Source organism: Denticeps clupeoides, chromosome 18 (genome assembly GCF_900700375.1).
Source record: "Denticeps clupeoides chromosome 18, fDenClu1.1, whole genome shotgun sequence".
In the NCBI taxonomy this organism is placed as follows: Eukaryota; Metazoa; Chordata; class Actinopteri; order Clupeiformes; family Denticipitidae; genus Denticeps; species Denticeps clupeoides.
Genome location: NC_041724.1, coordinates 16,140,454 through 16,165,103, shown reverse-complemented (window position 1 = coordinate 16,165,103; position 24,650 = coordinate 16,140,454). Strand labels below are relative to the sequence as shown.

The following is a 24,650-nucleotide window of genomic DNA, read 5'->3' as shown; positions in this document are numbered from 1 at the left end:
TAACAGAACCATCACTGTACTTCATTACAGTTTTACTGACTCTGACGGGATTATCCTGACCGACGTCCAGTTGCTAATAAAAAACGTCCCTTCTGTAGCAACCTGAGGTTAAGTGTTGTCCTCAGTGCTAGTAAATGGCATGGTAATAGGTGTCTTTGATACCCAATAGACTTGGGTGTCCAAACTACAGCCCACGGGCCAACTGCAGCCCGTGGTCCATTTTTAATTGGGCCCAGACTTAATATTTGTTCTCAACTATATACGTACCTTGCAACAAAAAGGGGGAACTGATCAAGGCAGCATCTTCACAAAACAAGCATGACCAGTTTGCAAAGAGTTAGCAAAAATGGGCAAGACCATGGCCGTAGTTGGAATCTAGTGGGGAACATTTAGTTAGGATCTGATGATGAATTTTTCATAGCATTGAGTAGTTTTGAGTGCAGAAGTCAAAGTCAAAACTAGACTGGATTTTCCCAACTAAATATTTAGATAAGTTGCTCCCCATCTCGTTTGTAAGGTGGTAGTAGCCTAGTGGGTAAGACACTCGCCTGTGAACCAGAAGACCCGGGTTCAAATCCCTCTTACTACCATTGTGTCCCTGAGCAAGACACTTAACCTTAAGTTGCTCCAGGGGGACTGTCCCTGTAACTACTGATTGTAAGTCGCTCTGGATAAGGGTGTCTGATAAATGCTGTAAATGTTTGTAATTTTCTGGTGAAAATAATGCTAAAATTCTATGTACTTTGTTATTGTTGGTATTACAGTTTAACCCCTAATTTTACAGTACTGATCAACATGAGAATGTGATTGTGATGTTTTGATGAGTATGGTAATATAAATCAGTTTTAGCATATTACAGCTGGTGGATGTGCTAAAGTGTGTGTGTGTGTGTGTGTGTGTGTGTGTGTGCTTTATATTTATTCTCAAATAACTCAACCACATAACCTTGCCTGTTCTGATGATGTTCCAATGATGTTCCATGATGATCCCATCGGACTGTGTACCGAAAGATGGTGAAACAGTTCAGACTTTTTGGTTCATTTTTTCAGAATGCTGTGATGGTGCTTGCATGCAGCTGGGTGTTTGTCTTGTATGTAGGTCAATGAGAACTATGAGACCTGTCCCCCATTAGCACGAGGTCACTGCAATATTAGCGTTCTCAGACCTCATGCTCACACTCTCGGATATTGCCCTCATTACTGAAAATTACACTTGTAAGCGTTTTTTCTTTTTTCTCCACTCTCTTCTTTCTGTTGCTTTTGGCAAGTCAGTCTTAGGAATGACTCACTTGAGCCACCAAACAGACCCTGTCTAATAGTACTCTTCATACAAACATTTGAAAAGAAAATGGATTGAGACCACTTGAGATTCCTGGAACTGAATCGTATGTGACAGTGGAGATCTTGAGTCCCCAAGTTATAATATTTTAATGAAGTTCCAGTGATTTAGGCTGTCAAGTCCCAACTCTAGGTGTGAGTCCAAACTCTGTATTTTGGTTCTGACTGCAGGTTGGAGACGTGGTGGAGGTGGTGGAGGACGAGACTTTTCCCTGTGACCTGATCCTGCTGCAGTCCAGTCGGGATGACGACACCTGCTTTGTCACCACAGCCAGCCTGGACGGAGAGTCCAATCATAAGGTCGGTCAGTTGAGTTACCGTGGGAATTGAGGAAGAGTTTTGGAATTGTGCTCACATATATAGAAATTTTCGTGAAAGGGTTTTTGTTAAGTTTTTTTGTTGAACGTTTATGTATAGTGTCTGATTACATCTTATTTATTCATTTAAAGTGAAAGTGATTAGTTGTCAGGTGTGACACACCACAGCACAGTGAAATGTGTCCTCTGCATTTCCCTGAGTGAGCAATGGGCAGCCATGAAAAGCACCCGGGGAGCAGTGTGTGGCGACGGTACTTTGATCAAGGGGACCTTAATGGCACCTTGGCAGCTTGGTATTCGAACCTGCAACCTTTTGATTGCGGCTCCGCTTCCTTACCCGCTAGGCCACCACTGGCCATGTTTTATTAATTTATTTAAAACTGAAAGAATACCGATTTGTATTTCGAATCTGTGATATTGCAGTTTGGGGTCAGGCGATCTACCATTGCCCTACAAAGACATTATACCACACACCTCTCAAAGCATGTGCACTTTATGTATTTTAAAAACTGTCCCTCCTTCCTCCACCCAAACCTGCAGACACACTACACCGTACCTGACACTGAGAAGGACCTGGAGTCTCTCACCGCCACCATCGAGTGTGAGCAGCCTCAACCTGACCTCTACAAGTACGTCTCGGCACGCCACACGCTGTCATGGAAGCGTTCAGTGCTGCAGGAACCGTTCCTGTTTACCTGATGATTTTGCCGTTCTCAGCTGAGACTGTCCAGACATTTTCAACTCTGGATTTGGGATCAGTTCTAATGATCTGAGTGCTAACTCTAACCATAAAGAACTGATGCAAATCACTTGTATGCTAGTTTAGCCAGTTGGGTCACTTCCTGTTTGAATCTTGTGTGACACCCGCCTCTTCTCTCTTTTCGCTGCTTTAATCAAACAGAGCTCCAGATGTTGTCTTCTAAATCAATTTCCCCAAAGCTCTTTTCTTTGTGCAGCAGGCAGCTGGGTTATCGCCTCTTCCCTCACCGCTGCTCTGCTCCACACATTTGCATTCTGTATTGCACCTGCAAGCAGAAATGGCCGTAATAAATATGCAGCCGCTTCACTTTTCCTTGCATTAAAGTTCTAATTACTCATTATCTGCCATTTAGATATTCCTGTTCCTTATTGAAAGACAGAGGCCAGGAGGATGTGCAACTCTGCTTGTGTGTTTGTGTGCTGCAGGTTCGTCGGACGGATGCACATCTACAGGTCAGATCAGGATCCGGCTGTCAGGTATGTGCGATTCCCAGGCCCGACCTTGTGCTTTTCCTTCCTCCCACTCATTTAAAGTCTGTCTTTCTCGCAGTATTAAGCCCGTGGCATTATTCCATCGATCGACGGTGTTTAAGTAAAGCTGTGACCTGGCAGCATTTCAAACAGCCACTTGGACTGAGGAGGGAAAAAAAAAAAAAAGAAAACTCACTCACTTGTGCATTTGTCACTGGCTGCTCTGGCAGGGCAGTCACAGTGTCCTTTTGCGGAGTGGCCCAGGCAAGAGCTGGGAAGCTTTGCAGCAGTTCTGTCCATGTAAGCCATTTGTCTGAATCAGCAGAAGTTGACTTAGACTAAATATCTAGATCTCTAGACCGGTCAAATTGAACTCTGTTTCTATTTAAGGAATCTGGATTCCAGGGTCATGAATTTTCTGTCTGAATGTTTTGGTTTAAAGAGAACCATATTGGACAACATCATAGTACATAATGTGCTCTCATGGCATACTTGTGGTTCTGAGGGTGTAAATAAATTAAACCAGGAGCACCAAAAGAAAACACTGTCTGTTCTTCAGTCAGAACATTCCTTGTGTGCACTTCCAGTCATGTGATTATTATAATATTATAATACGTTTATTAAGATTTATCATATGTAGTGCGGAAGTAGTTTTTTTTTTTTTGCTACTGCTAAACTTGAAACACTATAATTATGCATCTGTTGCTTCGACATTTTTGCTGCATTATTTATGTACATGCAGGTGTTTGTATTATTGTATTCCTTATTTGTATTCATTTATTTCCTTATTCATTTGCATTTCATGCATATTTTAATCTATGAGAATATAAATAAAGTGGGATTGTATTGCAATGTGAAGCACTAAGCATCTTTATGCAATGTTTTTTGTTGTTCTAATATAAAGTATGGTCCAAAAACACCTGTCCAGCTACAGTATGTCCATCGTCAAATGGTGTCTTTGTCTGTAGCGACCCCTGGAGGCCATTGCTACCTCCTGCTTGATCTTAAATCAGAGGGCGGCTGGATGTCTGTTCCAGGATTAACTTTGAATTTTAAATCAATGTCTGTAACACTAACAATAAATTAACTGTTCAGACATGTAGTCAACTTATTACAGGAAAAGTCTGTATTAGAGCATCTGTCAAATGTTGCATTCTTTGTTTGCTCCTCCAGGTCTCTAGGACCAGAGAACCTGCTCCTGAAGGGTGCAACCTTGAAAAACACCAAGAAAATTTATGGTAAGACCATATATCTGAAAATATCTGAGTATAAAGTTAGAATGTGCTAATTATGACTAATATTTCTGTGTGATAATTATTTTCCTATGTGATCAGGTGTGGCAGTCTACACTGGCATGGAGACTAAGATGGCCCTCAACTACCAGGGCAAGTCACAGAAGCGCTCTGCAGTGGAAAAGTGAGTGAGAAAAACATTTTCTGTCTGGTTTTACAGTTCAACAAAGGATCTAAATGAGCTGTGGTGTAATGTGTTGTTTTCCAACCATCAGGTCCATCAACGCATTCCTGCTGGTCTATCTATGTATCCTGCTCAGTAAAGCTTTGGTTTGCACCACCTTGAAGTATGTGTGGCAGAGCAGAGATGGCCAGGATGAGCCATGGTACAACCAGAAGACACAGAAAGAGAAAGATGCTTACAAGGTGAGTGGATTCTCCTCTTTATAGTCAGTGCTTTATTCCGGGCCTATAACATTGTTTGCTTATGTGGAAAACATTTGTCATTTCTAAGTTTGAGTCTAAGATTTTAAAATCATAAACTGCAGTTTAGTTACTTTCAAATAGTCCAGATCAAAATGGATCTGTAAAATTTAATAAGTGTAAATTTTGTATGCTTTTTTTGCATAGTGAAGTATAAGGACCTTTTAAACCAGCGGCAAATGTTTATGCCTTTAACTTCTCCTTTTATTCTGTTATAAAGGTAATACATATTTTTTCTTGTGCTTTTGCCTTTTGACCACAGTTCCTCAAGATGTTTACAGATTTCCTGTCCTTCATGGTTCTTTTCAACTTCATCATCCCTGTGTCCATGTACGTTACTGTGGAGATGCAGAAGTTCCTGGGCTCCTTCTTCATCACCTGGGACAAGGACTTTTTTGACCCCGAGATCCAGGAGGGGGCTTTGGTCAACACTTCAGACCTCAATGAGGAGTTGGGCCAGGTGACTTTGAAAGGCCTCCCACAGCCTTTAGAACATAACACCTCTGAATTCAACCCCATTTAATCTCATTAACTGCTTACCTTGACCCATTTGTCGTAAAAGACAGTTGCCACGGACACGGCAGTGTACATTAGCCAAAACGCGCCCATGCAGCATAATGCTGCTGAAGTGGCCCAGATGTCGGCACTCAGCCTTGCAGCGAGGGTGCAGATCATGGATGGTTACACAGATGATTACCTCAAATTACGATGCTTCGTTAACCTGATTTATGCAAGCAGAGACATCGTGTCAAGGATTAATCGCTCGTCCTTCCTGTCGAAGTCTCTTAATTGTGATTGTGTCTCTGTGAGTTGTTCCTGTGTGTGTGTGTGTGTGTGTGTGTGTGTGTTGAACTCTAAATTAAACGTGGTCTCTTTGCGATTAGGTGGAATACGTGTTCACAGACAAGACTGGAACGTTGACCCAGAACAACATGGAGTTCATTGAGTGCTGCATTGATGGCTTTCAGTATAAGAACCGCGACTCCTGCTCTGAGCTGGACAGCTTCTGTGTCACGGATGGACCAGTCAGCAAGCTGCATGAGAAAGCAGGGCGGGTAAGTCGTCCTGTTAAATACCCTGCCGTGCAAAGACTGCAAGCAAACTTTGATCAAATATGGATTTAGATAAATTGGTTATCGTAGAATTTCAATTTGTATGTAGAGAAATAGACAACAAAGTCTCCACAGCTCTGTTCTCCTATTGGTCCCTGAGTAGCAATTCAATCTTGTTTTCCATCTGTAGGCTCTTGCTTGTAGGAGATCATTCATTAATTTACAGCTTCAGGAGAGACCAAGCCACAGTTCTTGAAGCACATCCCTAGATGAATTTTTTTTTTCTGAAATCAAATGAAATTATTGCCACTTTCAGTTTTTTTATAATTATTGTTTCATCATTGTTTAACATTCTATAGGTTTATGAGCTCTCTGTATGTTACCCCTGAACTCTGAAACTCGTGTTTGTCTTTTGCTGTTTCTCATCTCTGACAGCAGATCATGCACATGATATTTAAAAAAAAAATCTTTGTTCATAACATCTTCTGCTTAATATGGGCATCCAGTCATTTAAAGGTGAAAGTAAAGTGATTGTCATTGTAAAACACAGTACAGCACACAGTGCACACAACAAAATGTGTCTTCTGTTTTTAACCCATCACCCTTGGTGAGCAATCGGCATCCATGAAAGGCACCCGGGGAGCAGTGTGCACCTTGGTGGTAGGGGATTGGAATGGGCAACCTTCTGATAATGAGTCTATTTCCTTACCCGCTAGGGTAAATATAATGTGCTTTTATGTTTACAGATTTTGTAAAAAAATGTCAAATCTTTTAGTTGGTCAGTTTGACACATGATTACATGGTATTACATTTTCCGCCACTGTGACTAATTTCTGTCTACTGAGTTCATTAAAGTCCTTCACAGACCAAACATGCCGAATCGCATTGTTTTCTATGGGGTCGATGTGGACACTGATCAAAATTACAGTGTGTGTGTAAGTGAACTGTTAACGTCACTTGTATATGTTGGGTGTTGATTTGTGTCTCCAGGAGAAGGAGGAGCTGTTTTTGCGGGCGCTGTGTCTGTGCCACACGGTGCAGGTAAAGGAGGCAGGAGACATGGAGACCGTTTCTGAGGATCAGATTGATGGACTTCTACCTCCAACGGAGCAGCAGAAGGGCTTCATCGCCTCCTCTCCTGACGAAGTGGCCCTTGTAATGGGAGCTATGAAGTGAGAATGTTTATTTCTTGATCTGTTTGAATATTCCTGAGGATTATTATAATGCTCGGCTGTAGCAGAACTCGGCAGGGTTTTTTTTTTGTTAAGATCCTCCAAAGAAATTAAAGTTCTTCTTTATGGTCACAAGTGTAAAATGAAACTCTGCCCTCCTGCCTTTGAAAATCTTGACATGCTTATCAGATTTTGACTTGTATTTGCTGTGTATTATATGTATTCATTTACAAGGGTAACTCTTGCCTTGTTACTGTCTTCAGATATGGCTTTACCTTTCTCGGTCTGGACAGCAAAACGATGAAAATCAGAAACCGGCAGAATGATGTAGAATTGTAAGTCTCCATTCGCTGGCTTTTGCCTTCTTTTATTATGAGTCATTATTAGATAACTTCTGTTGTGCTGTTCTTATATGCCTTGCTTGTGAAGTATATGAGGATTCATGGTGTGTTGGTGTCAATGGTGTTTTCTGCAGGTATGAACTGCTTCATGTGCTGAACTTTGACCCTGTTCGTCGTCGTATGAGCGTGATAGTTAGATCCAAAGCAGGTGAGCGCTGTGAATCTGTCATTACGTGGCATTGCTTATCCTCTGTGGCTCTCAGTGAAGATCTTTGGATGTAGGTCATTCAGTCTAAAAGTAGAAGACAGTGCATGACAAATAGGACTCTGTGTATCAGTGTTGACCCTCATTTGCCTGGTGTAACCATCATAGTATGACCTCTGTATTTTACCCAGCGTACAGTCCCCTGACAAGTCCTGGAACATCTAGACAAAATTCAAATTTTTTGGTGTGCGTTACATACAATAATATGAAAAGGAGTCTCCATTTGTTTTAATTGGTATTTACAGTTAGATGCAGAACATTTTGTATCAAACCAACTCGTTTTTCAGAATCAGAAAACTTTATTCATCCGGGGGGAAGTAGTTCTTCTGTTCCACTATGGTTTCTCTAGGTGAAAACAGAACAGAACACAAGAAGTTAAAATGCTCTATATTCTTGTAGCCTTTGTTAACATGAAGTGCATAAAACCCACAATCTACAAGATTTCCTGGCTTTTATCACTGCACTTAACAGATGTTTTTTAAGGATCTTCCTTCAGTGTTCCCATCAGGAGTTGAAATGCACGTTCATTGGGTTAAGATCCAGTCATTGACATGGACCTTGCATTTCTCCTCCCCATTAAGTTCTGTGTTGAATAGACCATATTTCAGGGAGCATCAGGGATGTGTAGGTTCATGAGCAGATCCATTATTTTTCGACACTAGTAGTTAATCTTCGTCTCATTGGTCAACAAAACTTTGTTCCAAAACTGTTGTGGCTCATCTCTGGTCTTTTATGTTCAATCCAGGCTGGGTTTCTGATTCTGCATCTTTGAGTATGGCCTCTGTATTGTAACCATTTCCAGAATGATGCCTGAAATAAGTGAAGTGAAAGTAAAGTGATTATCATTATGAAAGGCTGCAGCACAGCACACAGTGCACACAAAAAATGTGTCCTCTGCTTTTAACCCATCACCCTTAGTGAGCAGTGGGCAGCCATGATATTTTGTGGGAAATGTGCTTTGCTCAGTGGCAACCTTCAGATTTGCGTGGCCGCTTCCTTAACCGCTAGGCCACAACTTCCCCAAATAACCTTATCCTGGGTTTTCCAAAACCGCCATTATATGCTACAACATTTACTCACTTATGATAATCACTTTTAAATCTAGATGTTTGCATTCTTTTGGATAATTTGCTCTCTAGACAGATCAGTGATTTTTGGATATCTGATGATGATCATGTTTATACAGAAAAATGGCTGGCACTGAGACCTAATGAAGAAACTGATTCCTTAAAGTTCCAAGTTGTAGGCGTCAGCTGTTTATGAAAACCTGTGAAGTGCCTACCTGTGTTCATGAATGACTGATGTTTCATTCTTCCCAGGTGAAACACTGCTGTTCTGTAAAGGGGCTGACTCGTCAATTTTTCCCCGGGTCCGATCGGAAGAAGTGGATCGCATCCGTGTGCACGTGGAGCGCAACGCCACGGTAACGACCTTCTCGCAGACTGCTGCAAGCACTTTGTGTGTGATTAGAGTGATAAGAGGTGCCTGAAAAAATTAATAGCTTGGTGTTTAAAAATGTGACTCTTAAGGATAAGATTTTTTTGTAAAAAAAAAAAAAAAGATTGTTCCCTTTTCCCCCTGTAAAGTGAGCTATAACGTGTACATTTCACCTTAAAGGGGAAAAAAGCTGGTCAAACAAAGTAGTCGTTTCAGGATTTGCACATTTATGCCACCAGTTTATTGTACATTTTTGTATTTTTATTTCTCGAATTGGTTTGTTATTGATAACAGGTATTAAGGCTCATTAAAGTTTTTGAAATTACAGGCCAAAAGTTTGGACACACCTTCTCATTCAATGTGTATTCTTTTTTCATGACCATTTATATTGGTATATTCTTACTGAAGGCATAAAAACTGAATGAACACATGTGGAGTTATGTACTTAACAAAAAAAGGTGAAATAACTGAAAACACGTTTTATACTCTAGTTTCTTCAAAAAAGCCGCCCTTTGATCTGATTACTGCTTTGCACAATCTTGGCATTCTCTCGGTGAGCTTCAAGATGTTGTTTCCCAACACTCTTGAAGGAGTTCCCAGAGGTGTTTAACACTTGTTGGCCCCTTTGCCTTCACTCTGCGGTTCGGCTCACCCCAAACCATCTCGATTGGGTTCAGTTCCGGTGACTGTGGAGGCCAGGTCTCCACTTTTTGTTAAGTACATAACTCCACATGTGTTCATTCATAGATTTGATGCCTTCAGTTAGAATCTACCAACGTAAATGGTCATGAAAATAAAGAAAACACATTGAATGAGAAGGTGTGCCTATAAAAAGTAGCATTTTTATTGCTGATTATAATCATTTTGGATTAGAGAGCAAGTGTTAAAGCAAGCTTTAGTCATATTTTCTATAGAGTGTGTTTATTTGGTATGTGTGGTTTTTTATGTGTGTGTTCAGGAGGGTTACCGGACACTTTGCGTAGCTTATAAGCAGCTGTGTACAGAGGAGTATGTGGAGGTGGATGCCAAGCTCAGGGAGGCTCGTCTGGCCCTGCAAGACCGAGAGGAAAAGCTCATGGCCGTCTACAACCAGGTGGAGACAGGAATGAGTCTCATTGGAGCGACTGCTGTGGAGGACAGGTCAGGGGGATTAGACCATCACAGACTCTTACAAACCCGACACTAAAGGCTTTAACAACACCTAACATCATGCAGTGGTAAAAGCACTTTCTATTAGGGATGTTTAAATTAATCTAATAATCGATGTGGATGATTCTGCATTGATGAAGTGCAGAACATAATCTGCTGTATCATAATGATGTTGCTTGGTGATCTGAGTGCAAGCAACTTAATTGATTTCATCAGATGAACTTTAGATGTTGGTCCACAATCACCTGACTACACGAATGCCAGAAAATCGCCTGGTTCTGCCAAAGGCTTCAACTCGTCTCGCTGACGTTTTTGAAAACATACAGTGTGTATGGAAAGTATTCAGACCCCCTTAAATTTTTCACTCTTTGTTACATTGCAGCCATTTGCTAAATCCATTTTTTTCTTTCATTAATATACGCACAGCACCCCTTATTGACAGAAAAACACAGACTTGTGTTTTCAGACAGTATTCAGACAGAAAATATCACATGGTCCTAAGTATTCAGACCTTTGGTGTGACACTCATAAATTTAACTCACATGTTGTCTATTTCTTCTGATCGTCCTTGAGATGGTTCTACACCTTCATTTGAGTCCAGCTGTGTTTGATTATACTGATTGGACTTGATTATTAAAGCCACACCCCTGTCTATTTAAGACCTTACAGCTCACAATGCATGTTGGAGCATAATCATGAGGTCAAAAGAACTCTCTGAATTGTGGCAAAGCACATATCTGGCCAAGGTTACAAAAAATTCAGCTGATTCCTAAGAGCACACTGGCCTCCATAATCCTTAAATGGAAGACGACCAGAACCCTGAAGGACTCCAAGATGGTGGAAAATAAGATTCTCTGGTCTGATGAGACCAAGATAGAACATTTTGGCCTTAATTCTAAGCGGTATGTGTGGAGAAAACTAGTTACTGCTCATCACCAGTCCAAAACAGTCCCAACAATGAAGCATGGTGGTGGCAGCATCATGCTGTGGGGTGTTTTGCAGCTGCAGGGACAGGACAACTTGTTCCAAATGCGGTCAAGTACAGGGATATCCTGTACGAAAAATTCTCCAGAGTGCTCAGGACCTCAGACTGTGCCAAAGGTTTATCTTCCAACAAGACAATGGCTCTAAGCACACAGCAAAAATAATGAAGGAGTTGCATTACAACAACTCTGTGACCGTTCTTGAATGGCCCAGCCGGAGCCCTGACTTGAACCCAACTGGGCATCTCTGGAGAGACCTAAAAATTGCTGTCCTCCAACGTTTACCATCCAACCTGCCAGAACTGGAGAGGATCTGCAAGGAGGAATGGCAGAGGATCCCCAAATCCAGGTGTAAAATGTCAATGGCAAAAATTTTAAGGGGGTCTGAATACTTTCCATACCCACTGTAATGTGAAGTAATCTAGAAAAAATAATTTGAATAAAATAATTTTAATTCATTGATAATTGTAATCGAAACGTTAGACCAGTGAAGATTCACACTTCTACTACCTTCAAGAACCATCTTTTTGCGGCAATGAGATGTACCTGTATCTTCTCTAAACCACAACCAGACTGCAGGAGGAAGCAGCAGAGACCATGGAGGCCCTACAAGAAGCTGGAATTAAGGTGTGGGTTCTTACTGGGGACAAGATGGAGACAGCCAAGTCCACCTGCTACGCCTGTCGGCTGTTCCAGAGAGGCACAGAGCTGCTGGAGTTGACTGTGAGGACCTTGGAGGATGGGGGTCGCAAGCGTGAGGAGAGGCTGCATGAGCTGCTGCTGGAGTACCACAAGAAGGCCGTGCAGGATGCCCCTCCTGCCAAGCTCGGGGTCAGAAGGTCAGCTTGTGAGGAAACACATTTGTGCCTAATCTGTGTGTCATTTCTCATTGCCATTTAGTGGTAATTAGGTGAACAATGTACATAAATTCAGTCCTTCATATGCTAATAGAATTTAAACCTAAATATCACATCTCTGTATGATATTTTGGATAAGAAAATGCGTTCTTTTTCTCACCTTACCAGGTGATTATAAATGAATTATCCCATGTATGTCGTAGGAGCTGGGTAACAGCCAGCCAGGAGTACGGCTTCATCATTGATGGTGCCACGCTCTCGCTGGTGCTGAACTCTTCTCCAGAGGCCAGTTCCACCCGTTACAAGAGCCTGTTCCTGCAGATCTGCCAGAATTGCACCGCCGTCCTCTGCTGCCGCATGGCACCTCTGCAGAAGGCACAGGTGGCTGTGTGTGTGTGAGAGAGAGAGAGAGAGAGAGAGAGAGAGAGAGAGAGAGAGAGAGAGAGAGAGAGCGCTGTTTGCCAGATTATGGACATGTCCAGAATTCTTATTTCTATTGCTCGCTCAGATTGTAAAAATGGTGAAGAACTCGAAAGGCTCTCCTATCACCCTTTCCATTGGGGATGGGGCCAACGATGTCAGTATGATTCTGGAAGCACATGTGGGTATCGGTAAGTTGCTTTTATCTGATCAGTTGCACCACAGAAACACAATTTGGCAGTAAGATATTGGCCCTTTTAAATACACCGTTTTGTCTACACTGTCCACTTCAATCCTGCCCGCAGGTATAAAGGGGAAGGAAGGGCGGCAGGCTGTTCGAAATAGCGACTACGCCATCCCCAAACTCAAACACTTAAAGAAGCTGCTGCTCGCACATGGGCACCTCTACTACGTCCGCATCGCCCACCTGGTGCAGTACTTCTTCTACAAGGTGAGAGAAATCCGTGAACAAATCCAGCTCGATGAAGGTTATCGAAACGAGTCTCGTCTCGTCCCGTCAAATCGTGGCGGCATTCTGACTTTGAACAGCTCTGTGAACCTGTTTTTTTGTTCATAGCGTGACAAGGTCTGATGCCTGGAAGCTTGCTGGGTTCCTGGAACGTCTCTCAGACCGCCTCTAATTGAGATGTAGTATCATGTATTTCTGGCTCTGAGCGCCACTTATGTACTTTCATGTGGCTTCACCCCCTGATATTCAGAAGAGCCGCAGTCGTGAATGACATGAAAGTTGATCAAAGCATTTTTAAACTGTCCTTACGCAGCTTTTCCCCTCTTCTTACCTCCTCAGAACCTTTGCTTCATTTTACCTCAGTTCTTGTACCAGTTTTTCTGCGGATATTCCCAGCAAGTGAGTATGAAGGCTCAGGCCCATGGAAAAAACGTCCATGGTGCTCAGACAGTTGAAAAAGCCTATGTGTGGCTCCCTTAGTTATTCTTCTCCTTGTTTTCATCCTACCCTTTCTCTGATCCCTGAGTGACTGACACCTGATATATATATAACATAGATATAACACACCGAGCTATGTATAACATTATTAATATGAATACCTAAACTCATCTGTTGTAATGTATCATGCATCAAAAAAGAAACTTCATTTAGGTTTTCATTTAAGTTTTTGTGTGTGGTTAGTGATTCATTTATTAATTTGAAGAAATGCATTAATTAAACAGTTTAAAAGTGGATTACAGACAGATTCAGTTCAGTACAGGTAGAAATGAATATGTGAGCTTGTTATATTAATAAAAATTATCATCCAAATAATACATTTATATCACCAAATTGTAATATACAGCAATTACATAAAAGAAAAATATTGCAATGTTAAAGAAGAGTGAGAAAACATGAAACAAAATTGAATAAAACAATTGAATATCTTTAAAATCCCATAAATTACAATATTTTCCGCACACTTTTTTTTATACATCCTTGCATAATCTTGCATAATCTCAATGAAAATTCACTGATTGTTTTAAAATATTAAAATTTCTAAAATAATCATTTCAATAAATGTTTCAATAATATTTCTTAAAAATATAATAGTTACTCTTATAAAATAAAACCTAATTTAAATTAATATTTTATATAATGTTTTTAGATTTCGCTTTTGTTTGTATTGTAACCTTCGTTTTTTTAGACAGTCTTGTTGAGACTTTACTAGAACATTTAAAACCATCCACTCTATCAAAATTTGCAATGACTAGAATAAATGTATAATATTTCAGTAACTGTTTTAATGGTATTTATTGGTTATTTTCCAAACCGGCATAAGAACTGAACATGACTCTCTCATGTCAATATATTTTTAAGCAATGCCTTTACTCACGCCATAACTGCTGAAATCTGCCACGTTCTTTTTATTGTGCCACTGGCTTAATGTAACAAATTAATCAGATGCTCTATAGTGGCAGCAGCGTTTCCTGTAACAGTTATGTGTGGCTGTAGATGTGTATTTGTGTGTTTGTATATATATCATCCTGCAAAATGTGGTGACTGCATGGAACCATCACAGCAACCAGATGGAGGCTGAAGCAGTCGCCCCTCTTGTTGTGTAGTCTGTGGCTGTAGTGCGTTTTTGTGTGTGCCCGTTCCTGTTTGTGTTTATTAACCCCTGGCTGCCCCTGACCCTGCCCCGCCTCCCCAGCCCCTGTACGACGCAGCCTATCTGACGATGTACAACATCTGCTTCACCTCTATGCCCATCCTGGCCTACAGCCTATTGGAGCAGCACATAGCCATTGAGTCCTTGATGGACACCGCCAGCTTGTACCGGTAGGGGTCACCAGAGTGCAGGAACAAACTATTTAGGCTACATTAAAGTATGCATTTTATAAACATACTTATTTACTACACAGAATTTATCAGAACATGAGTTTAATAGGATATATTTCGAAACTTAATTGTTTTTGTTATCCTGTCCATTCCACAGTGAAGTTGCCAAGAATGCAACACTGCGCTGGGGCCCATTCCTCTACTGGACAACCCTGGGCATCTTCCATGGTTTGCTGTTCTTCTTTGGGGTGCGTTGCCTGTTCAGTAACCCAGCCCTGCAGGACAACGGTCAGGTGAGAGACTGACATCAGGATCATACACTGACCCACATAAAACTCAGTTCTGACTACAATGCTTATTTACCCCTCAGTCATCTAATATCTGTTATTAGTTGTGGCCAATAACAGTTTCTCAGTCAGGGAAAAGCATGGGGAAAAAGATGAAAACTTTGTGATTAATAGTAGACATTTTCTGTTTGTAAAATGGATTTTTCATTTTTTGGGAAATTACCAGTCATTCTTATTTATTCCTCTTGTTCATGTCAGGACCACTATGTCCCTTCATCTATCCCATCATCATAAAGTACAGGACTGTGAAAATTCCTTATAGATTTGATGTAATCAAAGCAATCAGTTGAACAGTTTATATAAAATAGAAATTTGAAAGGTAGATTTTAAAAAGTGGTCATTAATAATGCAATAGCAGGGCTATTATTTTATATTAGTCCTTACTGTAAGAGTCATTAAAATGTTCTGTTTGTATTTACTGCAGGTTTTTGGAAACTGGTCCTATGGGACAATCGTGTTTACCGTTCTTGTGTTCACAGTCACGTTAAAGGTAAGTTGCCTCCAGTGGCTCTTCTTTTAAGAAGGAAATATGACAAAAAAGTGTTTTATTATTGACTCTGCCAGTTGGCTCTGGACACACGGCACTGGACCTGGATCAACCACCTGGTCATCTGGGGCTCCCTAGCTTTCTACGTGTTCTTCAGTTTCTTCTGGGGTGGGATCATATGGTAAGATGGCCCTTTTTTCCCCAGCATAACAAACTATTTTGCCTATAAAAATTTGATCATTTTCTAATTTGGGGAAGAAACCCAATGTGATGAGATAATCTGGTGTTTAATCTCACATAAGTACTCTTTATATACTATTTTTGTAGTTGTTTCTTTGTTTGTGTCTTAAATGGTGGTTCTGCAAGGCCGGTCATCACGATATTGATAGCACTGCAGAAATTCCAGAAATATAGAATGGTCATTACACAATAAAAATGCAACATGACATTTATCAATAAGACAAAATATAATACTACGTGGCATAACAATAAATCCTATTTTTTAGTCTGCATGCCTTTTACATTGTACAGACTGTCATGCCCAAGTTTATTAGTTTCATGCCACAGTGTGATTTGAAACGATCTTAGAAAAGTTATGAAATGGCAAAGACTGTCAAGGGCATCCACATTTACCACAGTGTAAGTGAATGAGCAATGAATGGATCATTTCATATGGACCTCCTTACAGCTACTTTATTTTCAAGGATATAGTAGTTGTGATGGAATGATCACATTGCATCTCTGCATGTCTTTAAAAATTCTAGCTCACAGTGTTGGAAAGTCGTGCTCTTGGCTGCTCATTACTTAATGACCAATACATGCTCTTTCTTCACCAGGCCATTCCTGCAGCAGCAGCGTCTGTATTTTGTGTTTGCCAACATGCTGAGCTCGGTTTCAGCTTGGCTGGTGATAATCCTCCTCATCCTCCTCAGTCTCCTTCCTGAAATCTTGGTCTTGGTACTCCGCAAACCCAGAGGACCCCACCGGAGACAGGTACGCAAAGCACATAATCACGTGGTTCCTTTCTGTTTATAGATTCATTTTCTGTTCCATTAGAGGTTTGTTCTGGTTTCAGGAACGTTTAGAGGTGGCAGCAAAGAACACCTCAAGGTCTGCTTTTAGAGAATGAAATGTTCACTGTTGTTTTATGATCAGTTGTTTCATTTCATTACATTTAGTTAATTTACAGCATTTATCCAAAGTGTCTTACAACATTTACATTCATGGGATTTGGCAGACAGTGCCAGTTTTTCAGTGTTTTTATCAACTCAGTCACAGCATAGAAATAAGACTTTTTCTTTAAAAATGTTACAGGCTTTGAAAGAGAACAATACAAAGATTCCATTCAATGCCTCTATTATCAATATTAATTTAAATAAGATTAGTAATTATAAACAATTTGATGTAACTATATACCTTATGTATAGAACAATCATATATTTTTATGTCTAATACCTTTCTATTAACATTTTGTTTTATTTTTATTATTAATTCAGGTAGAATTTGGTAAACAGTTGCATGTCAAAACCTTTATTCAAATATACAGTTAACAGCAATACTGAGTGTAAAAAATCCAACTCTGACGTTATTATGGCATTTTAAACAATATTCTTTACAGAATTATTTTAAAAAACAATTTAATTCAACTGAGTCAACCTAAACATCCCATTTCACACGACACTGATGGGACTATTTAGACTTGTGTACAGTGAAAGCGCGGCGCGGACTGAACACAGACTGCTTTTCTGCTCAGTGTAGAAAATCTAAAGCCGCTTTCGGACCGAAAATATTCGTGTTTTTCCAAACTCCCGGTGTTGTAGACGTGTTGTAGACCTCTGGACGCTCAGAGGTAGGTCAGCTTTTCCTCCGTTCCCGCGTGTGTTTCGAAGTGGTAGAATTGGATTCTATTGGTCGGGTGAAAATACGTCACGGCCGCCGGGTGCCGCGCCGCGCAGCGTGAAACTCCGACCCGAAGCGGCGGTGTGCTCTGTAGATCAGGCCGCCACAGTCATTACCGGCACTACTTTTTTACGAGATTTTTAGTACCGCCGCCAGAAAATCCCCAAGCAACGTCATTGTGATGTGATCGATTGTGTTCGGTGCATTGATTATACGATTAACTTCAACACAGAGTAGTCGTTATAATCAGTCGTTACAGGGACAGTCCCTCTGGAGACACGTATGGTAGTAAGTGGGGTTTGAACCTGGAACTGTGTGGTCGTCTGGTTGATACCAAGGCAGACATGAGGAAAACAGGCTTGACCTGATTGGATTATTTTCAAATAAATAGAGAAGGGCGGAGATTGATGCAATGTGCAAATGGTGTCAGTGTTTAGTTTTATATATAAAACTCTACGTAACGATGAAAATGTAAAGTAAAGAAGTTTTCGGGCACATTCAGACACACCGCTGCAAAAATGGGAGGACTCACGATTTATTCATTGTAACATTTAATGTGTTAATTGCTGCAATTAATTTATAAATATTTAAACATTACAATAAATTACCTTAAATTTATGCTTAGCAAGTTGTATGTTGATTTTTTTTGTCTGGTGTCCCAGGGGTTGTGATGGGACGGTTACATTCTGAGTGTCACAGGATCTGCAGTGTGTTGTGTTCTATTAGCCCACACATAAAGGGTTAAACTCTGCCAGATTATTTTCCAGGAATAGGAATGTCATCTCTGTTGTATCCCAACCTTCTTGGATTCTTATTGGATTCTCTTCCCTTCCTGCTTTACCGCCTCTCCTTTTCCCTTCTTCTGTGTCTCCACGTCGGCCGTAGATCAAGCATCGCCTTCCTAACTCTGGGACCTCTACTATCTTCATGCTGTCACAGACTGCCAGCACTCACAGCTTCTCCTGGAGTGACTGAAGGTCTCTCTTTCCGTTTCCAAACCCTGTTTCCCTCTGCCTGCCTGTTTGTCCTGCCTGCTGCTGTCCTCTCCCCCTGCATCTTGGTTCTCTGTCCTTCTCATGGGGGGCTGTGGGGTCAGCGTCAAGTCTGGTCTTTTTCTGTCTAGGTGGTGCGGTTTGAAGATGCTGGACACACAGCGTGATTTTTTTATTTATTTTTTGGTGGTGGTGGTCAGAATGTGTGTGTGTGTGTGTGTGTGTGTGTGTGTGTGTGTGTGTGTGTGTGTGTGTGTGTGTGTGTGTGTGTGGAGAAGCAAACCGTCCTTCCCACTGCATGCTCACCCAGGTGAATGCTCCACATCTTGCAGACCTTGACAGGACACTGCATGTCTGCTCACATGTTCAATCTGCCAGCAGGCCTAGTGTATATATATATATATGTGTGTGTGTGTGTGTGTACTGGTGAGGACCAGTTGTCCATACATGTTGACATTTATGTTGGCATTTATCAGCTTCCCATATCACAGTGACATACAATCAGTTACAGGGAGAGTCCCCCTGGAGACACTCAGGGTTAAGTGTCTTTCTCGGGTGCACAATTGTATTAGGTGGGGTACGAGCCTGTGACTTTGTGCTTAACCCACTATGCTACCACCACCCCAAGTTTTGCTTGGTGTCACCATTCTGCTGTATCTGTATCCTAGTGCAGTCAGGGGTCATACATTTTTCATTTTCAGCAAGTCATAGACCAGCATGAGCAAGTTCTGTCCAGGTTGAAGAAGCTAGTGTGTTAGTTTGGGCTCCTGCTGTCTGTGAACGTGTGTGTGTGTGCATGTGTGTAAGTGTCTCTTGCCTCACCCTTGCAGAAAAATCCAGGGCAGTCAAGTGTGGGGGGGCAACAGTCTACCCAGGCTTCAGCCAGACCCCTGCTCATGAGAACCTTTTCAGACGAGTCCAATACTGTCAGATGACCAGGTACAAGAAACGCCCTTCCCCTTCAATCAGGGCTGTGCAGCCTGTTAACACGTCCCCGTGGCCTCAAAACATGGAGCTGGACAGCCTTCTTCCTCTTGGGTGTGGTTGGCTGAAAAGGCATTTCTTAATGCCACCAACAGTTATCATATTATTTTTATATACATTTTTATATGTAATGTTTTTAAAATGGGCTTCTTCCAACCCCTCAAATGAAGATCCAGAAAATGCTCTTTTCGGCCAACTGCTGCACATGCTCCTGTTATTTCCTAATTAAATTAATCCAGGGGGTTGGGGCACTATCAGGAGTATGAATGGGTGGCTTTGTCTGTGTGTAGTCCTTGTTAAATTTGCCATCTCTCATCGCCAACACTGTGGTTTGTGGTTCCGATCGTGGTGGTCGTGTCTTGTGTGTGAATTCGGCGTCCCTCGCTTTACATTCATGGTGATTTGTAGCTGGCTAATTCATCTCTGCACCCTGCATGGCGTGTTTGTGTCCCTGTCCTGAGGAGAGAATGCGTGACGCTCCGTGTCCCGCCGCTGATTCTTTTCTTTGTACTAACGTGTTTTTTTTTTTGTTTTTTTTTTTTTGTTTTTTGTATGTCTCCGCCTCTCACGGAATTTTAAACCTGCTTTTTTCTCCCTCCCAGCTTTCAGAGGACTCCCTCATTGCCAGGTAACGCAGACGGGGCTGATCCCCGGTAACCGACTGCTGGTATTTTTTTTCACCATGCCTCTGAGTGTAAGAGTGCTGATCCAGGAACAGACCCTAAAAAACCCGTCTGATCTGGACTCGGCACTAGTACCCTGAGGGGCTGCGTGAACACGCCCGGATTTGGGCCGTGGAGCTGAATGGATGATTCCAAGTCTGTGTGTGATTAAACTAACCGCCCTGCTCCAGGGTGAAACGTCTGCTTTAGTGGGGAGCCATGATTGTGCTTGTGTTTGTGCAGGGGCGTTGCCAATCATTGTATGTTTGATGGGTTACTGAACGGTTCATCAGTCCATGAATGTATTTACTTAAAGTCGGGCAATTTATTTCTGTGCTGTTAGTTTCATTTAAAGATTTTTGGGGTGTCTTTGTACAGTACAGGCCAAAAGTTTGGACACACCTTCTCATTCTACTTTATTTTCATGACCATTTACATTGGTAGATTCTCACTGAAGGCAACAAAACTATGAATTAACACATGTGCAGTTATGTACTTAACAAAAAAAAAGGTGAAAAAACTGAAAACATGTTTTATATTCTAGTTTCTTCAAAATTACTGCTTTGCACACTCTTGCAATTCTCTCGATGAGCTTCAAGAGGTAGTCACCAGAAATGCTTTTCCAACAGTCTTGAAGGAGTTCCCAGGGGTGTTTAGCACTTGTTGGCCCCTTTGCCTTCACTTTAGCTCACTCCAAACCATCTCGATTGGGTTTAGGTCCGGTGACTATCTCCAGGTCTCCACTTGTGTTCATTCAAAGTGTTGATGCCTTCAGTGAGAATCTAAAATGGTCATGAAAATAAAACACATTGAATGAGAAGGTGTGGCCAAACTTTTGGCCTGTACTGTATATGTATACACACTGATCAACATTATGACCGTCTGCCTCCATTTTGTAGTCATGTCCATACAGACATGATCTGTTGAGGCATGGACTCTACTAGATCTAGCAGATCCTTTAAATCCTGCTGGATTGGACTTGTTTTTCCAGCACATCCCTCACATGCTTCATTGGATTGAGAACTGGAGATATTGGAGACCAAGTCAACACTTGCAGTGTGGCAGTGGCACATTATTGTTCTGAATGAGGCAATTGTTTCCATGAAGGGCTGCAATTGAGCACTAAAATGCAAGGACCCAAGATTTCCTTGTCTGCTTCCTTTCTTCTCAATCACATTTTGGCCCTTGTCAAAGTTGCTGAACTCAGTATGCCACCCACATCAATATTATTCACCTGCCAGTGGTCATGATGTTGTGATTGTTTGGTGTATATATATGTGTTAGATTTTTTTTATGCTGATATATATGTATTTAGCAGAGTCAATTCTTTTCACAGGTCGCTGCAGTCACACCACTGTCCTACAAGAATCTAAAGGAGAGGGACTGAAAGGGGGTGGGGCATCTCCCTGGCTGTCACCGGACCCAGCACTGGCCACTATGACTTATCACCTTCCTTGCCTGGTCACAAAGAAGGAAAAGGAACAAAAAGACAAAGAAAGCAGGAAACCAAAAAAAGGAAGACTGGACACATCCACCTCCTCCATCCATGTCAGCATGTCGTTCTCTCCGTGTTGCTGGTCCTCACAGCATGTTATGGCGTCTCTCTCTTTTTTCCATTTTAACTCAAATGGAAGGCATGCGACCTGTTTATTTATTTTTTTGTTCCTAACTATTCCTTCATCCTCCTCGCATAAAAAAAAAAAAAAAAAGCCGTCCTCTTTGCCATTGGTCCATATTACCCTTCCGCACAAGTGGAAGCACCCGGCTAAAGCCACATTCCATCTCCTTATGCACTTTCTTGTTTTTTTTTTTCGTTTTTTTTTTATCCCCCTTCATGCTTCATACGATTAAAAAAAAAAAAAACTATTTATATTTATATCCCTCCTCCTTCCTTCTGCTAAAATTGTTTTCTTTTAGTTGTGTGTTCCTCTGGTCCACCAGGTCCTAATCAACTTGTGACTCTGAGAGAGTTTTGTGACCGTAGTGTGACTTTCCCTCCACTGATGCCAGAGATGGCGGCATGTCAAGCTCTGTGTTAAGATGCTGCACTGAGGGCTTTGACCCTTGGGGGTTGAGTAGCTGCCTTCAACAACATGCTGTGTACTGTGCCATCTGCACCCCCCCTTAAAGCACAGGGGGGTTCAGCACTGCACTGTGGGTTTTTTTTCCTTTTCAGGTGAAGGTTCTTTGTTTCAGGTATGTGGAGAGAATTTATATGTTGGTGTTCAAAGCCAAAAAATTTCTTGGTCAACAAAGAGCTGTGACAAGTCCGTATGAGAGCGTTCTCCAGAGAACGATGTTATTGTTATTGCCCATAGGCTTTCTCTGCTCAACATGAACTCATTCTTTGCCTCTGTAAATACATACATTAGGTTTTGAATATGTTTTCATATTGAATTTAACATTGCTGGAATTTAAATGGCAACAAATTCCATGTAGGATGGGAGTGGGAATCGAATGTAGTGAATTTAAAGATTATCTGATTCAAAGTGGTTTTGATTCCATTTCTTTCCCTGCTTCTGCCAGGCCAGTTCTACTGAAAGCATGTGCAGCAAATACGACACGCACACACACACACACACACACACACACACACACCCCTACACCTTTCCCTGCACTGCTTGTAAAAACCATGAGGAAGCTGGGAGAGATGAACCTCAAACCAAAAACGTTGGCAACATCACAATCTACTGCACTATGAGGGAGTCTTTGCCCACCTCCTGACATCTCTACCGACCTTCATCCCCTTCGTTGTCTGTTCTACTGTTTTTAATCACATTCCAGTTTACCATTGCCATGATTTCAGTAATATTTTTGAAAGAATTACACAATGATTGGTTATTGTATTTATTAATGTGTAATTTTACTCACAAAGCTTTGTAATACATAGCATTTTTTAACTTTATTTCAAGTGTCTTCTAGGGTTAAAGGTCAATATCCTATCCCACAGTAGCTTCATCTTGCTTCAGAATCAGTCTGCGATGACTAAGATGCTTACCTTCAGCTTATGAGGTTTAGTAGTCGTCACTTGCTGAACAGATTCCTCTTTTTACCATTTCCAACACTTCATTTAAAAATTTTGCGCACCTTTTTTTAAATGTATTTACATAATTTGCCACTGCATCACTTGCTATCCATATTCTTAGAAAATGACTATATACACACATTGTCAGAAATTACTCCCACACATCAGTCTGTAGAGGTGGTTCTGTCTCTCTCAAAGATCATTTGGAAGAAACTTTTCAGTCAGCCCCACCTAGAAATTTCCAGATCTTTTTATATGACATGGTTTTGTTTTGATTTGACCCACTACATAAATATAATTTCTGTTTTCAGAGTCAGTCATTTTCTTTCCCCAAAAGTAGAAGAGGAACCAAAACACCTTGAAAACAGATTTAAGAAGCTTGTTTAGTCATTGTCCTTATTATTGCAATCATTATTATTATTATAGTTTTATCGCATGTGCCTGATTGGTGCTAAACATTCATTGTGCTTGTTATGTGTAAATCATTCAATACAATCCCATTCATTATTGTGTTGAATATGTTACATCCTCTGGTTACAACATTACATTCACATTTTTCTTTTTTTTGCTACTGTATTGTAAAAGCAGATTTAACCTATTGTGTCAATATACAGATTTCATTTTATACTTAATTTAAACTATATATATATATATATTGCCAAATGGGGTGGATGTTGGACTTTATTGACAGAATGTGGTTGTGTCCATTCACACACTTTGTTTTGTGTAGATCGATAAAACTGTAAATGAGGTAAAGGGGGTTGTATAGAGGTCTTGATGCTTTTTTTTTTCCTGTTTTGTTTCTAAATAATTTGACTTCTAAATTTTGACACTGCTGTTGCGCTTACTGATTTGACAAGAACCGAGCATTGTCAAACTGAACGTGTGGTTTACACATCACCCTCAAGCCATGGTGACCCGTGAGAATTACAGGGACGTTCGCTCACCTTGCAGCCGTTTCCGATGTTGTCCATCAGCGGTGCTTAGACTGGTGCGAACTTCCTGCTCAGTGCTGGATGTTCCAGAGGAGTCACGTCTTTTAAGTCATAAGAAGCTGTTTTCAATGTCTCAAAAAAAAAAAAAAACAATTTAATCTATATATTGGGTTCTCATATTTGCCTGTCTTAATAAAAGAAACTATTGTTATGATTGTATTTTTAATGCAACTTTTACAGCCACTTTTTATAAATAATAACAAAAGTATATAAAAAAATGTGAAGAAATCAACAGCTTAAACAACAATGGGACAGGGGGATATGAAGGCTGGACCCCAAGGGAATAACTAGACAATGCCTGTATTTAAAATATACCAATATATGAATAAAAATGTCCACCCATGCATATGGACCAGTCTCCAGCCTTCAAGTCTGAATGTACCTCTTTAAAGACCGTTTTGTTCCAAGTGGGAAACTTCTTCTGTAATAAAACCCTTTTGCAGACAGAGAGCCCTTTGTGTCCTTATTGGCTTTGTTTCTGCATGATAGTGTGTTTGTGCATGCTTGTGTGTGTATCTGCAGTAATGAAGTAGCTGTGCGTTGAAGTTAGTGATGAAGCTGCAGTTTGTGACCCACCAGCTCCTGCTGACCCTGCGGCTGCTGCATTGCTGGTTGAAGTACATTCTAAATACGTTCTGTTAACGTTGAATGAATTAATACAGCATTTTAGATAACATTCGAGTCAAAATTGGGG

At 41.0% G+C, this 24,650-nt stretch overlaps 1 protein-coding gene across 5 annotated transcripts in view; it reads left to right on the top strand.

Annotated features, from left to right (window-relative positions):
* The window catches only part of atp11c (ATPase phospholipid transporting 11C (ATP11C blood group)), a 53,307-nt gene extending 28,905 nt beyond the window's left edge, over positions 1-24,402 (top strand). The window contains exons 6-31 of one of the 5 annotated variants that reach the window (XM_028959968.1): positions 1,509-1,637; positions 2,195-2,283; positions 2,840-2,890; positions 4,058-4,122; positions 4,219-4,300; positions 4,392-4,542; positions 4,862-5,059; positions 5,484-5,654; positions 6,642-6,823; positions 7,087-7,158; positions 7,299-7,372; positions 8,749-8,852; positions 9,825-10,006; positions 11,571-11,837; positions 12,059-12,236; positions 12,364-12,466; positions 12,581-12,726; positions 13,084-13,143; positions 14,438-14,565; positions 14,723-14,858; positions 15,337-15,402; positions 15,477-15,580; positions 16,236-16,392; positions 18,184-18,275; positions 19,877-19,902; positions 21,273-24,402. In XM_028959968.1, the coding sequence (XP_028815801.1) occupies positions 1,509-1,637; positions 2,195-2,283; positions 2,840-2,890; positions 4,058-4,122; positions 4,219-4,300; positions 4,392-4,542; positions 4,862-5,059; positions 5,484-5,654; positions 6,642-6,823; positions 7,087-7,158; positions 7,299-7,372; positions 8,749-8,852; positions 9,825-10,006; positions 11,571-11,837; positions 12,059-12,236; positions 12,364-12,466; positions 12,581-12,726; positions 13,084-13,143; positions 14,438-14,565; positions 14,723-14,858; positions 15,337-15,402; positions 15,477-15,580; positions 16,236-16,392; positions 18,184-18,273 (2,985 nt within the window). In that variant the 3' untranslated portion in view covers positions 18,274-18,275; positions 19,877-19,902; positions 21,273-24,402. Of the gene's footprint in view, positions 1-1,508; positions 1,638-2,194; positions 2,284-2,839; positions 2,891-4,057; positions 4,123-4,218; positions 4,301-4,391; positions 4,543-4,861; positions 5,060-5,483; positions 5,655-6,641; positions 6,824-7,086; positions 7,159-7,298; positions 7,373-8,748; positions 8,853-9,824; positions 10,007-11,570; positions 11,838-12,058; positions 12,237-12,363; positions 12,467-12,580; positions 12,727-13,083; positions 13,144-14,437; positions 14,566-14,722; positions 14,859-15,336; positions 15,403-15,476; positions 15,581-16,235; positions 16,393-18,183; positions 18,276-19,120; positions 19,230-19,876; positions 19,903-21,272 lie in introns of all 5 variants that reach the window. The other 4 variants (XM_028959965.1, XM_028959969.1, XM_028959966.1 and 1 more) reach the window with 4 other exon arrangements.
* Positions 24,403-24,650: the final 248 nt, after the last annotated feature.